This window comes from Garra rufa, chromosome 15 (assembly GCF_049309525.1).
Source record: "Garra rufa chromosome 15, GarRuf1.0, whole genome shotgun sequence".
Lineage (NCBI taxonomy): Eukaryota > Metazoa > Chordata > Actinopteri > Cypriniformes > Cyprinidae > Garra > Garra rufa.
In genome coordinates, this window is record NC_133375.1 from 14,227,109 (window position 1) to 14,245,025 (window position 17,917).

The window sequence follows — 17,917 nt, forward strand, 5'->3', positions numbered from 1 at the left end:
AGACCAGCTATGATCACAAAAACTAAACATGAAAGAGCGCCCTCCTATGGATTACCCAAGATATGAACGCTTCACCTTGCAGTACCAAACATTCCTTCATTAGGTCACTAGTAAGCTTCTTAAACAGAAAAATAACCATTGACTATGGCTGAAATCAGCTAAACATGAGAACTAGCAGCAGCAGAACCATTGCAGCTGGAACAAAATGTGTTTTTGCATAGAGCAGGCAAGATTCAATGCGTTATCTTGCTGAAATCCCTGTTGGCCAGTGTGCTGACACATACACCACACTCAGCAAGTCCACACACAGACGTACAGGAATGCATATCTATGGACTCCAGGCAGAACCGCTGACTTAATGTAATCTGAAACTTGTCTTACTGAATAAAATACAAACACGCATCCGGACAAAGAAGAAAGACACGGCATAAGCCAGACGTGTGTAAAAACATAACACTTTATACAAGTAGGCTGAAAAAAAATTCAATGAATACACAACTACTTTACAAATACAAATGCCGTCGCAACCCACCCCCCCTCCCGAATTATTTACATGTGTTCCTGACCCAACATCAATACAAAAAGACGCATTTATGACCGAAAGCCCCGACATTATATGATTTAGATACACAGAGCGGAAAGTCTTGATTGAAGTCCGTTCGTTACTGATAGCAGGCCAACGTAAACACACTAGCGGCCAAGCTGAGGTCTGACTAATGGTGACATTGTTCATAACTATGCATAAAAAAAGGAAAATATTTCACAGATGTGTTTTCGGCGATGACGTTTCTTCCAAATCGAAGTTGGGAGGCGATACTTCCCACAGCTGCCGCTACCACCAAATGGCTACAGCGCGGGATAGTTTTTCTACCAATTTGTTGTCAGAATTGTACCACTTAACACAAACACTTCACACACAAGCACACGTACTAGACAATTTTCAGATGGTATCCATCCATGCAGCTGAACTTGTGTATATGGTGACAAGAATTCGTTTTAGGGGGGTTTTCATGATACAACTATATTCGAATGGGTCACACATCTCAAACTACGGTAGTTTGCCATTTCTATATCCCCAAAGGATGAGTTTAGTTCGCCGAGCCTTGCTAATCTTGATTATCGTCATTAGATGCTTAAATAAAGGGATATTTACTGACACAAACAGCAAAGGGACAACAACAACACCCCTATTAAAAAAACATAGGGGGGACACATATTAGATTCGACTGATTGACCATTATGAATAATGTTGAGACGACCTGCCAAAAGAGTTTCTGGCATGTCCAAACGAAGCGTTGAAGTGATGAAACGATGGCTGTTGTGATCCAAACGCACTTGATCCATGACCTTAAAGATGTGATGACATGTTAAACACTGTATAAACAGAGCACATAGCACGGTAGAAAAAAAGCGAGCATTTAGTGGCTCATTAAAGAGTTCAATATGAAAACGAGCCATCGTCATGCTTGAATCCTGAGGAAGGAGCCTCAGTTAATAAGCTGTAAAAACAAAAACAAAAAAACGGATTGGCCATACAAGTGAAGGCCGTTGGCAGAGTGATGTTTGATTAGCATGAGACGTGGTTAGCTTATGAGTGTTACTTCAAATTGTAAAAAGCTCAATCCAGACAGTCAATCGTGAGTTCCTGTATTACAAAGGGTCAGTCTTTCCAAAACAAATGAAGAGAGAAATAAAACACAGCCTTATGTTGTGCCCAAGTACTTTTTCCCCGTTCTCTGATTCTTTAGCTGCCACCGCTGGGTTTGGCGGGGGTTTTGGAGCGCATGGCCGCTCCAGTGCGGGTGTTTCCTTTGCCCTGCTGTGGCTGTGGGGTGGCGACGGCCTGCTGCGCTGGAGACTCGGAGGCGGTTGTGGCTGCGGCGCTCTGTTGCTGGGCAGGGCTGTGTGGCGGTGGGGTCTGGATTTGAGGAGAGGCGGCTGCTGCCGTAACAACTTGTTGCTGGAGGAGCTTCTGTTGCACCACTTGTGCGGCGACCTGCACCTGGGTCTGTGCCGAACCTGCTGCCGGTGATGCCTGGGTTAGGGCCACTGTCTGAGGCTGAGCCTGGATCTACACACACACACACACACACACACACACACAGATCAATTCAGATGTCAGGATTAGGAGTTGGAATATCTAGGAACTAGGATCAATTGAAAAAAAAAAATACACATTTCAACAATACACCATTTAAAACTTTGGGATCAGTAAGATTTTTCTGCTAATCAAGGCGGTTTATTTGATTAAAAATACAGAAAAAAATTAATATTTTAGGAATTTGAAATAGTGCTTGTCTGTTTTAATACACTTTAAAAAATTAGAAATGTATTTCTGTAATGCAAAGCTGAATTTTGCAGCATCATTACTCATTGTTTTCATTGTTAGAAAAGATTTCTATTTTGAATAAATTATGTTCTTTTTAACTTTTTATTCATTAAAGAGTCCTGAAAAAAGTATCACATTTTCCAAAAGAAATATTAAGCAGCACAACTGTTAAATAAATCAGCATATTAGAATGATTTTTGAAGGATCATGTGACACTGAAGACTGGAATAAAGCCAGATGAAAATTCAGCTTTGCATCACAGAAATAAATTATATTTTATATATTGCAATAATATTTAAAAAATATTATGTATTTTTTTAATCAAATGAACACAGCCTTAATTAGACTTCTTAAAAACAATTTAATCAAAAACACAGTAAAAACAGTAATACTGTGAATTATTATTACAATTTGAAAGAAATGTTTTCTGTTGGAATATATTTTAAAATGTTATTTATTCTTGTGATGCAAAGCTGAATTTTCAGCATCATTACTCCAGTCTTCAGTGTCACATGGTCCTTCCAAAATCATTCTAATATGTGGATTTATCAATTTTTTTTAGAGCCTGTGATACTTTTTTCAGGATTCTTGATGAATAAAATGTTAAAAAGAACAGCATTCATTTAAAATAGAAATCTTTTCTAATATACACTACAGTCGTGGCCAAAAGTTTTGAGAATGACACAAATATTAGTTTTCACAAAGTTTGCTGCTAAACTGCTTTTAGATCTTTGTTTCAGTTGTTTCTGTGATGTACTGAAATATAATTACAAGCACTTCATATGTTTCAAAGGCTTTTATCGACAATTACATGACATTTATGCAAAGAGTCAGTATTTGCAGTGTTGGCCCTTCTTTTTCAGGACCTCTGCAATTCGACTTTGCATGCTCTCAATCAACTTCTGGGCCAAATCCTGACTGATAGCAACCCATCTTTTCATAATCACTTCTTGGAGTTTGTCAGAATTAGTGAGTTTTTGTTTGTCCACCCGCCTCTTGAGGATTGACCACAAGTTCTCAATGGGATTAAGATCTGAGGAGTTTCCAGGCCATGGACCCAAAATTTCAACGTTTTGGTCCCCGAGCCACTTAGTTATCACTTTTGCCTTATGGCACGGTGCTCCATCGTGCTGGAAAATGCATTGTTCTTCACCAAACTGTTGTTGGATTGTTGGATGAAGTTGCTGTTGGAGGGTGTTTTTTTACCATTCTTTATTCATGGTTGTGTTTTTGGGCAAAATTGTGAGAAAAAGTGGGGCAAAAGTGAGCCCACTCCCTTGGATGAGAAGCAACCCCACACATGAATGGTCTCAGGATGCTTTACTGTTGGCATGACACAGGACTGATGGTAGCGCTCACCTTTTCTTCTCCGGACAAGCCTTTTTCCAGATGCCCCAAACAATCGGAAAGAGGCTTCATCAGAGAATATGACTTTGCCCCAGTCCTCAGCAGTCCATTCGCCATACTTTTTGCAGAAGATCAATCTGTCCCTGATGTTTTTTTGGAGAGAAGTGGCTTCTTTGCTGCCCTTCTTGACACCAGGCCATCTTCCAAAAGTCTTGGCCTCACTGTGCGTTCAGATGCGCTCACACCTGCCTGCTGCCATTCCTGAGCAAGCTCTGCACTGGTGGCACTCCGATCCCGCAGCTGAATCCTCTTTAGGAGACGATCTTGGCGCTTACTGGACTTTCTTGACGCCCTGAAGCCTTCTTAACAAGAATTGAACCTCTTTCCTTGAAGTTCTTGATGATCCTATAAATTGTTGATTTAGGTGCAATCTTAGTAGCCACAATATCCTTGCCTGTGAAGCCATTTTTATGCAACGCAATGATGGCTGCACGCGTTTCTTTGCAGGTCACCATGGTTAACAATGGAAGAACAATGATTTCAAGCATCACCCTCCTTTTAACATGTCAAGTCTGCCATTCTAACCCAATCAGCCTGACATAATGATCTCCAGCCTTGTGCTCGTCAACATTCTCACCTGAGTTAACAAGACGATTACTGAAATGATCTCAGCAGGTCCTTTAATGACAGCAATGAAATGCAGTGGAAAGTTTTTTTCGGGATTAAGTTAATTCTAATTCTTCTTAAAAAACCCATTAAAACTAATTATACTAATGCACTAATTAATTATTTGATAAAAAATACAGTAAAAATAGCAATACGGCACATATTACAATTTGAAAGATATGTTTTCTGTTGGAATATATTTTTAAAATGTCATTTATTCCTGTGATGGCAAAACTGAATTTTCAGCATCATTACTACTTCACTGTCACATTATCCTTTAGAAATCATTAGAATATGCTGATTTGCGGTTTAAGACACATTTCTCATTAGTATCACTGTTTAAAAAAGTTAAGCTAGCTGATTAGAAAACTTTGAAATAGAAATCTTTTGTAACATTATACATGTCTTTACTGTCATTATTGTTAAGTTTAATGCATCCTTGCCAAATAAAAGTATAAATGTCTTTAAAAAGATCTTACTGACCCCGAACAGTTTAACAGCAGTACATGTCAATATTATACAATAAAACAAAACAAAATCATCGAAAAATGCATTTCAGAGGTGGAACAAAATCAGGAACAAACAAAGAAAGGAAACAAGATCACTTTTGACTTCATGTTCCCTTAAAAAAAGACACCAAATGAATTTAGGCAATCAAACACAAAGTACAGCAAACACTGAAACACTTACCTGTTGAGGTGAGGATATTATCTGCTGCTGAACTATTTGAGGGAGCTTAGTGACCTACAAGCAAAAGGGAAAATCACTACAAAGCCAAGCTGGGCACTAAAACCACACACACATAAAGCACAAGATAGCACTGCAAAATACTCAAAATACACCACATCAGGCTAGAGAGGCGCTGGCTATGAAAGCCTGATTTCTTACTTGTATCTGCTGTGTTGCAGCAGGTTTCTGTGGCTGTGCGATGGAGGTGAAGAACTGGGTCTTAATGCCGGGCTGAGTGGTGGTGGCGGCATATGCCACTTTCTGTTGTTGGGCTGTGGTCTGAGCGGCTTGCTGTGTGCCCAGCTGAACAAAGAAACAGCAGAGAGAGATTGAAGGTACATTTATACAAATAAAGCTTCATTAAGAAATAAATCACATTAGCCGACTGGTACCTTTTGCTGCACAGCAGCTTGTGTTTGCTGTGGCTGTGCTGCCTTCTGGACCGCAGCCGCTTGCGCAGCTACCTGCTGCTTTTGTCTGTGCAACAGCTGTTGAACCTGCTGAACCTGCTGCACCTGGAATGGGTGGGTCACCACTTGACCACCTGCAGAAACACACACAGGCTTTAGTCTACAGGAGCCCCTAAAAGGTTGTTACTGACACAGACGATATGGGCGAGTAAAGAAAGGAAGCAGACTGCTAGATTTGTGGTCATAAACGGTGTTTAATAAAAAAATAAACAGTCTTGCGCCAGTCACTTCAGTTTCTGTCTGATAACTGATTAGGTTAACGTGTTTCACAATAAGTTACTGAAATCTCTAATCTCTTAGAGATTCATTGGCTACATGCCCACTGTTTTTGATCAATTAAACATATAAATGCCATGTTTGAAACTGGTTAAATTTATTTATTCAATTAAATTTGCATGCCTGTGGGATTTGACAATCACAGAAAGCCTTTTCGCAACACTGACTTTATTTCGATAAATTAATTTTATTTCGATAGATATCATGCAGCGCTACTTAACATTCACCAAATTCCGAATGTATGGAATATTTGGTATAAAATAAGCACTTGTGAAGCCATGACTACTCTAGTCATCAGTGTATACAGTGCCTTGAGAAATTATTCATACCCCTTCATTTTTTCACATTTTGTTTTGTTGCTGCCTTATGTTAAACTACTTTAAATTACTTTTTCCACATCAATCTACACTCCCTACTCCATAATGGCAAAGCAAAAAATAGGTTTTTAACATTTGTGCAAATTTATTAAAAATAAAAAACTGAAAAGGTCCCACTGCATAAGTATTCATACCCTTTTCTGGGACACTCGAAATTTAGCTCAGGAGCATTCATATTGCTTCTAGATGTTACTACACTTCGAGTGGAGTTAAACTGTGGCAAATTAATTTGAATGAGTCTGATTTAGAAAGGCACACACTTCTCAGAAAAGGTCTAACAGCTGAAAATGCATATCAGAGCAAAAACCAAGTCCTGAGGTCAAGATAACTGCCTGTAGAGCTCAGTGACAGACTTGCGTTAAGGCAATGATCTAGGGAAGAGTTCAGAAAAAAATCTGCTGCACTGAAGGTTCACAGAAGCATGTAGCCTCCATTATCCATGATGGAAGACGATTGGAACAACTAGGACTCTAGAAAATGTCTGCCAGCCCCCATCCAAGCTGACAGAGCTTGAGAGGTGAAAAGGTGAGGCAAAGAATGGCAGATAATTGCCAAATGCAGATGTGCAAAGCTTGTCACATCATACCCAAAAAGACTTGAGGCTGTAAAGGTGCTTCAACTATGTACTGAGTTAAGGGTATGAATACTTATGCAATGTACTTATTTCAGTGTTTTATTTTTAATATGTTTGTCAAATTTGCAAATCTGATTTTTGCTTTGTCATTATTATGGAGTATGGAGTGTAAATTGATGTGGGGAAAAACTAATTTAAAGCAGTTTAACATAATGCTGCAACAAAACAAAATGTGAAAAAATAAAGGGGTATGAATACTTTTGCAAGGCACTGTACTATTATATTATCAATTCATATTTTGAATTAGCTTTCATTTTTGTTCCCAGCTTTCCTTTAATTTAATTTTAGTCATTTTTTATGTGTTTTTGTATTGAAGCCCATTTCTGCCACTGAATTTTAAAAAATATATATTATTGTAGGGCTGCAACTAACGATTATTTTAATAATCGATTAATCTGTCGATTATTTTTTCGATTAATCGATGAATCGGATAAAAAAAAACAAGGGATTTACAACCCTTTGTTCAAAAACAGAACTAAAATCTTTAGAAAGTGCACGAACATGTTGCTCCTTGAACTGTAATAATAATAATAATAATAAAATAAAAATGGACTAAGACAAAAAACATACACATGTATGCTTTACATCTGCCAAATATATAGACTAAATAAACTAAAATTACTATCCGTAAAGACAGCGGCTTGCTGTGGTGTACATGCTCCATTTCCCATCAAGAAGCCTCTCAAATTAAATTCCTCAGTGCGCATTAAAAAAGTCATGTGACTTTGCACGCTGGAACGGGATAACTTGACTAACTTTCTGCTACATTCATTCTGCCATGGCGGTGTTTAGTGTCCTGCCATCAGCAGCGACCAGCTGGAAGAGTTCCGCATTCAAATGCACGCAAAACTGGCCTCAAAGCCCCAGCAAAAGTAATTACCATGAATGTGTCAAGGCAAAAATTAAGAAAATATTCGAATTACTTATTAATAAACTAGTATTTTCTGATTCAGTGTTGCAAAGATGAAATTGACGATCCTGCCATCTGCTCATTAATGCCTAATGCATCTTTATGGATTAGCTAATGAAAGAGTTTTGTTTTCGATTTTAATTATTTCGTTTTATAGTAAAATAATAACTTAAAGCTTTCTATAGATATTGTGTTTGTGAGGGGTTTGATTACCTGGGTTACGGTTAATTATTGTGAAGCGCTCCTGTTTAAACCAAAGATATCAAGCGTATTCTGTTTGTTTTCTTTAAGAGCACATTTTGTTGATACTGTTAGTACACACAAACTAAGGTAGACCCTTTACAGTTCCGGCCCGGGTGGTAAATTACTCTTACCTTTATGAGCAAAAAAGAAATTCCACATTGCACTGGCGTCTCCATGCGCTGCAAAGCGCGCTTCTCTCCGCACAAACTTTGGATTTATATTGATTGAATGATTAAACTAATATTGTGATATGTTTTAAGTTTTTTATATCAATGGATTTTAATTTAAATCGCGATGAATTAAGCAGGCTTTTGATCTGTCTGCCGCTGTTTGCGAGGTATAACTTTAAAAAACAAAAACTTGAATTTAACAAACAAAAAGTGTTCCAAATATATCTCTAAATTAACTTTATAAACTAAAGGAACGAAAATAAATGTAATCACTTTGCTATTAAAATCAGCAGCTGTGTAATGAGGAAGAGGAAGAGAAAAAAAGACAGTCGGACTGGAAAGTCAGTCGGCCAAAAATTGATGAGCTGTCGGACATTTTTACAAGGAATGTTTGTTTAATAACCTATATAATACTCTTAGGCTACTTTCTTAATTAAATATATTATTTCTTTGATTTATTTTAGCGTTTTTAGGCTGCTTGTTAGCTGACTGAAGTGTAGGCTATATATAAAAAACAACGTGCCACCGTCACAGCCCTATTCAAAACTGAGACGATTTCACCTCAGCAGAGCTCCTCTTTCTCCTTACGGTTGTGGTATGTTTTCGACACATTATACAGACAGACAGTGTTACAAAAACTATAGAAGTAGTTTTCTCCATCTCCACTATCCAACGACCCGTACAGCAGCTGTTTTGCGATCGAGCATGGGCAGCATTGGCTGCCAAAGTAGGCTTCAATATCAAACATGTTTGATATAAATCGGGGCAGCATATATGTATAATGTAGAAACGGTGCTTTATGCTCAAATGTTCCAGTTTTGCGCATAAGTTAAATTAGCATTTTTGGATGGAAACACAGCTTATGAGGTGCCGAACTCTGCTGGCATCAGTGCGGGAGAGAGACCGAATGTGTCCACTCCGCTCTGCGCTCAATTTTTTTTAAATATATATAATAACAACCAAATGTCTCTGCGTCGCGCGACACAACGAATCGATTATGAAATTCGTTGCCAACGCTTTTAGTAATCGATTTTTATCGATTCGTTGTTGCAGCCCTATATTATTGTGCTATTTTATCTCACAATTTTGACTTTTTTTTTTCTCAGAATTGCATGATATAAACTCGCAATTGTGAAAAAAAGTCAGAACTGTGAGAGAAACTTTTTACCTCACAATTCTTAACTTTCTCCAAATAGCGATATGTAAACTCACAATTGCGAATGAAAAAGTCAGAATTGTGAGATATAAAGTCTTGTTTCCTCAGAACTGCGTGATATAAACTCACAACAGTGAAAAAGTCAGAATTGTGAGATATAAAGTCTTGTTTCCTCAGAACTGCGTGATATAAACTCACAACAGTGAAAAAGTCAGAATTGTGAGATATAAAGTCTTGTTTCCTCAGAACTGCGTGATATAAACTCACAACAGTGAAAAAGTCAGAATTGCGATTTTTTCTCTTTTTCTCTTCAATTCAGATTTTTCTTCTTGAAATTGCGAGTTCATATCAATTCTGACTTTTTCTCGCAATACTGACTGTTTTTGTCTTTTTTTGTATTGACATATGATATGACTGAAAAAGTCAACTGTAAGAAATAAAGTCAGAATTACAAACTTTATTCTCGCAATTGCAAATTTGTATCTCGCAGTTCTGACTTTTTCTCACAATTATTATTATGATTTTTTTTTTCAAAATTGTGAGATACAATCTTGCAATTGCGAGATATAAAGTCCAATTTTGAGGGGGAAATGACTGATGTTCTCAGAAACAAATTTATATTTTTTTCTCAGAATTGTGAGATCTAAACTCATAATTGCGAGCAAAATTGTAGAAAGTCGCAATTACCTTTTTAAATTTTTTATTTAGTGGCCGAAACGGGCTTCCATACTTGTTATTTTTTAAAGGCCATTTCACATTGAGCACAATTGATTGCCTTCTGCTAATTCACACCTGCATGCTAGGTGGTGCTGACCAGCAATGCTTTTTTTTTTTAATACAGATAAGACATGGGGCGAATTCCAAATGGAAGTGCGCATCTCTACGCCCTACTCCCTCCGAAGGGCAGATCCCTTTGAAGTGAGTTCTTTTAAGGGAGTAGGGCATTTCTGTCTCTTTTAACCGTTTGGAACTCCCTTGGCGAAGGGAATGACTGACGAAATGTTACCTTGACAACGCTGCGCAAACGTGATCACTAACGGAAATCACTTCCGTGAAGTGACCATGGAATGTTCCCTTCGCTAACGGCCTTCTGGAAGGGCCCTTCGTGAAGGGATTAAGTTGCTCACTTTCGTTTGGAACGTCCCTACAAATGGCGTCCCCTTCTAGAAGTGCCCTTGAAGGGCGCAAAATAGCCGTTTGGAATTCGCCCATGTAATAGTTTCAGCTAACAATATTGATGCAACCAGAGTCAAATAACTGACTAGTTATTAGGGGTGTAACGATATTACAAACCGAACCGAAATATCGCGATACACCAACCACGATACGTATCGCGAAACTCTCGTGGCGTACCGCGGTACTGTCACGCCCCTTGCTGCCCAATTGTTGAGGTTGACGTCACTTGTCTCTAACTAATTTAACCAATTTAAACATCTTTATTTGATCTCATTTGATTAAATTGTATCAGTAATGATGAACTTTTGTTCTAAATTTAGTTCTAAATATTATATTCTAAAGTTAGTATTTTCCAATTGCATGTCATGTCATGTGACTTGAGTGAGCGATCAAACTCGGTTACTACTCGACATTAACGCTTGTCCGGGACCAGTGGATTTTATGAAAGGGACTCAAGTGAATGAGTATTTTACTGGCCCGACCGGACATCAATGACAAACAATAACTAGCGCAGCAATGAAACTTTGGTGAGCATAATTCTGATTTTATTACTTAAGATGACTGAAAACAGACAGTATCAAGCTGGTGCAGGCTATCTGACTCACAGAAAATCAACACTAATATAGGCTCAACAGCATACACAAAGAAACAAGCAGGAACAAACATACTGCGGTAGAAAAGCACCATTACGATTGCAAACGTGACATTGATTTTATACAACAGTAGTTCAATAAACTAGTAGTTTATATTAACTGACTTACATATTAGACACATCAACCGTTTTTGCAAAAGAAATAGTTCTAAGCAACAGCAGAAACTCCTTGAATCTCCGAGCAACACAGCGGTGTTTCAGTACTGAATGATTTAGCATTTTTTAATGAATGGTGTCAGTGAACGAACTGGTTGAATCCATCTATGGTTGAATCCGTGACTCGCTCATTAAGACAGTGACTACTGCCACCTATTGGTGGTTCGGTTTTTAAAGGTATTGCATTTTTCCAATATTTTAGATTGTTTAAAAAAGTACAACAGTGCAATTTTACTGTGTAAATGCATTTTTTTGGAACCCTTTATCTTCATTAAACAGTCTAAGTAAATACAGTTTTATATATTTTTTATTTAATATTCAGTTTTATAATATTCTAATTTGATGTATTGATAATTTAAGAATTTGATGTGAATGATGACACATACAGTTAGTAAGGTTAGGAAAATGAGGTTAAAATGGTGTCCTAGAAATCAATTTAAGGCAATTATCACAAGTATTCAGATTAAAGTAAGACCTTATAGAGTAGTGATGAGACTATTGCTTCAGAATGGATTAATTTACAGCAAAAAAAAGGCATTTTTTTGCCCCGGATAAGTAAATTTTTCATTTGGACAAGTGAATGTCTAGTTTACTTGTCCGAAGGACAAGCCCATTTCAAAGCTTAATGTTAATAAAGAAAAAGTTTAGTTGTTCTTTTTATTAAGTGAATCTATTGTTCCTTAGCATTGCAGTCAAGAAACCGAACCGAACCGAACCGTGGCTCCAAAACCGTGAACCGAACCGAATCGTGCCTTTGGTGTATCGTTACACCCCTACTAGTTATTGTAAATTCTTACCAAAATCCCCTATTTGTTTCAGAGAAAGTGTGTACCTGCTTTCTGCGCTTGCCCGATGGCGACGCTAATGCCGGCCACAGTGACGGGAAGGGTTGTGACTCCGGCGGAGGAGACTACAGCAGGAACTGAGACGACAGGAGGTGGTTTGGTCAGAGTCACCTGAGCTTGACCTGGCTGAGCTTGAATGGGTCCTGGGGCTGGGACACGTGTCTGAATAACAAGACATACATAGAATTAATGTGCATTCAAATATATGTGAAAAGGTTAGTCTGGGTGTGTATATATATGCTTACCAGTCTGGCCACCTGTACGTTGGTGACGGTAGTTCCAGTAAGCACTGGTCTGGGCGCAGCGACGGTCGCTATCTGAGGGTTAGACGTAGCCGCCGGTGTGGCGTGAACCTGCTGCGGCTGCTGAGTAGATGCTGCCTGCTGACCTTGAGCTGCAGCTACCGCCGCCGCAACCTGCTGCTGGGCCATCTGCAGCTTCTGCTTCTTCAACAATTCCTGGAGAGAACAAGTGGAGTACAGAGAGGTAAGCAGATATTTACAAATGACTATTAATCACTATATTCTTCTTTCAACTCCCTGACAGCTACACTGACTTTCTGCACTGAAGTGGATTATGGTGGTTTAATTGGATGTTTTCTGAAGGTGTGATTGACTCGTAGGTCACTGCTCATTAAACATACGATCAAGCAATTCTGGCAACAACAACACCTCAAACAGAGGTTGCATCCATCCTCTTGTCTAATGATTTATGTGAAGCCCTCACGCATGAAATAGCCTTTATCTCTCTGAAGAACAACAGACTAATGGCTTAACTGAGAAAGCTCTTTCTTTGTTTTTGGCCACTTTTCAAATTAAAAATAAAGTGTTTTTTATTTAAAAGATTTTCACACTTCATTAAGTAGCATAACCAAAGTCATCTTTGCTAATAAGCTTTCTATACTACTAAAATATGATCTGTCTACATATATTTATTATATTGAAAGTAAACTATTTAAAAAATTGATGAAAAATAAACCTATAAAATTAACATTTATACTTTTTGTATATATAATTTTTACTTTTGACTCTTCAAACCATATATATATATATATATATATATATATATATATATATATATATATATATATATATAGCATGTTTCATAAATAAAGAAATTGTTAAAAACACAAAAACACAAAAAGTAAATAAACACTGTAAGCAACAGTGAAATCAGTTATTTCAGAGAGTGCACAGAGAACCATATTTTCTCAAATATAGACCAGGTAATGCCTCAATGCCAACTATTGGTCAACATATCAGTCGACCGCAACTGTTAGCTGAAGTTATGATTAGGGAAATGGGCAAAAAAAAAAATATCACAATAATTTTTTCATATCAGTCATGTTTAAAGGCAGATTTTTACTCCAAAGTGAAAATTGTAGAAACCAGACAGTTAATTTATGGTAAAAATAAGAAACACAATTCACGTTTTAATTTTTTTTTTTCATACCTTTCCAGTCAATAAATATCTTAATACAAAACACTATTTCTTAGTTCTGCATGTTTTAATAAGTAATATTGTTGCCTGTTAATATTAATGATATAACTTTTTTGTCTCTTAGAAATACATATTTGATAGTAGCTTGAGTTAGGATGCAGATTTATTAACAAAATCACTAATATCTGTAAAAATTGGAGCAACCTTAGTTTTATATGGTGAAATGTAATTATTCTGACTGTTTGAGGGCTTTTTTTGTCTTTCACATTAGCATACATTTAGATCATGATAACCACAGTTAAAACCACAAATATATCAATATATCACAAATCAATACCATGGTAAAAATGTAATATGGTTTCTAGGTATTTGTATGAAAAACAAGTCTAAATACATTTAGTATAAGTGCATAAACACTATAGATTAATCAATCACAAAAACATTAATAATATAATAAAATTTGATATGAATAACCACATTTCTGATACAATACCATGGTGCAGTGTACAGTAAATTCATGCTCAATGATGGCGATTTGGAGATTGAAAAGCCTTCTGACTGTGTTGTTGCGCAAAGTGTTTCTCCTGTTTGTCAGCGCTGTATCATCTGACTATAAACCAAGCTGAATTCAAGCACTTCACACTGGATCTCACAGCACTGTTTAGTCCTAGCGTGACAGAGAGTGAACACATCTGACCTAGTGAGCTCACGCCACACTATTGTTTGAACTTTGACCAAGTTATGATCAACTACAACTGGAAACATATAGGTTGATTCTGGACACGTCAACAAGCCACATGGAGGACGGGTTGAGTGACACACTGGGCATTACTGTAATTGCATTTAGACTTCCTTTACAATATTAAAACCTCATAGAAGAGCAAACGCAAAATGCGAATATGCCATCTTCCATACTACGAGTGTGTGTACCTGCTGTGGCTTCACTGCTTTGATCTGTGGAGATGCAGCCTGTGGTTGTTGCTGCTGCTGTATCTGTTGCTGTCTGAGTTGAAACTGGATTTGAGCTGGCGTGAGTGGTTTACCTTGAGACAACTGCATACCAGGAGCTAAAGAAGCAAAAATAATGGTTTAAGAATACAACGATGGTAGATATCCCAGCTATATATATATATATGATGAAACGAAAAACAATGCGCAAGTGTGACTCTCTGAATCGATTTCGCCACCAGAGAACCCAAAACACGCATGGCTTCTCTAAGGATGGCATTTGGTCTACCTGGAGCCACCAGCGTGCGTGTTTGGGACTGACCCGAAGTCAGATTAGTGGACACCACAGCTGATGCGGTCACTGGGGTAACGGCTCTCACGCTCTGACCCGTCGCTATCGCAACGACCTCCGCTGGGGCCGCCGCTGCGGGCACTGCTCTCTGCTGAGTGTGAACCACCTGAGCTGTGGCAGTTCCTGCCGTCTGTTTGAGTAAATAAATATTGAACACACACATAAACAGGACAGAATGACACAAATCAGTTGAAAAAGTAATTTGACAATAAAATAACAGTTTAAACTAAATATATTTTGCATTCTATAATTTGGTCAGAACTCACAGGCAGGGCTCCAGGGATGACAGGAGATGCCAGGCGCTTGTTCACCTGGAACTGACCGGACGGAACTCCAGCCACAGTGTTTACAATCACATTTCCACTCACTGTAGCTGTCGCTGAAGTTTAAACAGAAATATACATAGATGAGCACTTTCAGAACTCACAATTGTATCAACAAGTACAGATAAAAGTTGTGCAATGTGATAATACCAGGCTGGATGCTTGTGCCCACTGCAGCAGTCTTGATAGCTCCAGTCTTGAGAAAAAACAACAAAACACAAATAAGATCAACATATTATTAGTGTTGTCACTATTAGAGCTGCACGATTCTGAATAAAATGAGAATCACGATTTTTTTGCTCAGAATAAAGATCACGATTCTCTCACGATTCTGGAGAAGTTTTTTATTTGAAAGATTTACCCCTGAACATTAGGTTATCAAACAACAGTAAAATAGCAGTGAAATAAGACTAAATAAACTTTGCTTTAAATATAAAGAAATGTAATGAAAAATAATGTAATAATGTAAACAAAAAAAAAAAATCACCATTAAACATTAAAAAATAAACATACAAAGGTGTCAGACACCTATCAACATCACCGTCCACTCTGTGGGATGCCCAAGTTTACTTCACCATTTTACAAATAAATCCTAATCTAATCATGACGAACTATATATCGTTGGAAAGGTCTAAGGCTCCTAAATAAATATTTGACTTTTTTTGTGTTACAAATTATGTAGGAAAATTATTTATGACAAGAGTTTCATAGATTAATTTATGACAAGAGTTCTGACCTTTTTCACAAACAGACTTTCTTGTTGCCTTTTTCCCTATGACACATTAGAAATAATAAGAAATGATATATCAGATGAAAACTTTTTTTTTTTTCATCCTTTGGAATGCCATTTTAAAATCAAAAATTGCATTAACATGGAAAATGTACATCAAAATCATATTACTAAATGTTCTTGTCCATGAATTATAAAGATTTAAGATTCAATTCTTCATTTTCACGTCTCTGTTCAAAAATGGGAGTAACAGTTAAGGGGTTAATGGATCGTCATGCTCATATATATGGTTCCATTGCTCTGCTGGTCCATAAATCTGGCACGAGTACTCTTTCGATATTCGAAGTGCTAATAGAGACCGAATTTTCCAAGCATGATACAGAGCTATCTAAAAAACTACACAACTTATTATAGCCCACATACTAATAACAGCCTAGATATTTTATGTAGCTTAATTTGCGTGCATTGGGGAGTCGCTCTCTAAACACAGGGTATTAAAATGGCTTTTGAATGCGCGTGCGGGTTTTACTTTTGGTTTCGTTTTAACGATCCCGCGAAACTCTCGACGGAGCTGAGCGTATACAAGAGATTACTTTAACAAAACCATTTGAAAGTGGGTAGACACCAACGGGATTTTGAAAAGCGTGTCCCCAGTGGAAATTACGCCGCTGCGTGAGTGGAACTCTGCCGCTGAGTTATCATTTGATGTGAATGAATGCCGCGTATATTGAGACGGAGGCGCCATGAATTGCATCTGACAGAATGCGCGCTGAAGATGAAGTTTAAATGGTTATGTAATGTTGAAGAGAACGGCGAATCTGTCACTGCATCAGCTCACAGCAGTCTGTGCAGTAATTAGGCTAGCAAAAGTTTTGTAAAATACAAATAAAATATAATTGTCTGAATCGTATAAATGCTGGATTAAGATCGTGAGGGGGGTCGAATCGAGATCGCGGTCTTTTAACGATTAATTGTGCAGCTCTAGTCACTATACCAAAATTTGGACTCAGATACAATACCTGACTAAAATAAACAAAAACATAGAATGACAGGTCAAGTAAATTAATAACAGATGATCCAAATAGAGGTTATAGTTATTTTATCTATTAAAAAAATAAATATAAAAATAAAATCCCCCTTTAAAAATAAATAAATGAATAAAAATCACATGCCAGTGCCACTATACAGGACCATGGTGAGCAACTACTGAGATCTTTGCAACTTTGATAAGAGCTAAAAGGATAAAGCCAAATCTTATTTCATGATATAGTAATTTTATTTCACAATAACAATTTATATTATGATATAGTCAATTTTTGTTATTTTATCTTTGTTATTAATAATAAGAACATGCAGGTAACAAACTAAAGGAGAAATACAATAAAACAAAGACACAAATGAAATAAATAGGGCCTTATGAAATTTGTTTTATTCCCAAATTTAGTTTTATTTTTTCCAAATTAATTTAAATTTAAAACTGTTTTTCCAGTTTTGACTCCATTTTAATGGTCATATTAAAAAATATGAATCAAAAAGGATGTCTAATTAATTGAAATCATGAAACACGCATGATTTAACAGCAATTTTTTTTTAAAATGACAAAAATTAAATTTTAAGGCCCTATGAATTCAGTTTTATTTTGATCAAATTCTGTGAATCTCTTTTCTGTGAATTTTCTGCATTCCATTTGAAAACTTACATTAAATATTAATAACCAAAAGCATTTCTAATTAATTTATAAAGATTAGTTTGTTTAATCTTGTGTATTTACAATTTTCTTGTAAATAAATTTTGGTAAATACTCCTTTAATATCATTTTAATAATATTTTTAATAGTAGTAGTAGTACTATCATTACATTAAGTAATATTTCGGTCAAGTTAAATCGAACCGAAGGTCAAGTGTGTGCGAAAAAGAAAATTCTGTCAATAATTACTCACCCTTTCAAACCCATAAGACCTTCGTTCACCTTTAGTACACAAATGAAGA

At 36.9% G+C, this 17,917-nt stretch overlaps 1 protein-coding gene across 4 annotated transcripts in view; it reads right to left on the reverse strand.

Moving 5' to 3' along the window:
- Positions 1–520: 520 nt before the first annotated feature.
- ep400 (E1A binding protein p400) overlaps positions 521–17,917 on the reverse strand; it is a 52,441-nt gene continuing 35,044 nt past the window's right edge. For 3 of the 4 annotated variants that reach the window (XM_073819536.1, XM_073819537.1, XM_073819535.1), the window contains exons 43-52: positions 15,350–15,395; positions 15,143–15,255; positions 14,814–15,006; positions 14,507–14,643; positions 12,382–12,594; positions 12,124–12,298; positions 5,464–5,615; positions 5,231–5,374; positions 5,033–5,086; positions 521–2,071 (exon numbers count right to left, since the gene is read on the reverse strand). In XM_073819536.1, coding sequence (XP_073675637.1) covers positions 1,745–2,071; positions 5,033–5,086; positions 5,231–5,374; positions 5,464–5,615; positions 12,124–12,298; positions 12,382–12,594; positions 14,507–14,643; positions 14,814–15,006; positions 15,143–15,255; positions 15,350–15,395 — 1,554 coding nt within the window. In that variant the 3' untranslated portion in view covers positions 521–1,744. The remainder of the gene's footprint in view (positions 2,072–5,032; positions 5,087–5,230; positions 5,375–5,463; positions 5,616–12,123; positions 12,299–12,381; positions 12,595–14,506; positions 14,644–14,813; positions 15,007–15,142; positions 15,256–15,349; positions 15,396–17,917) is intronic. The other variant, XM_073819538.1, reaches the window with a different exon arrangement.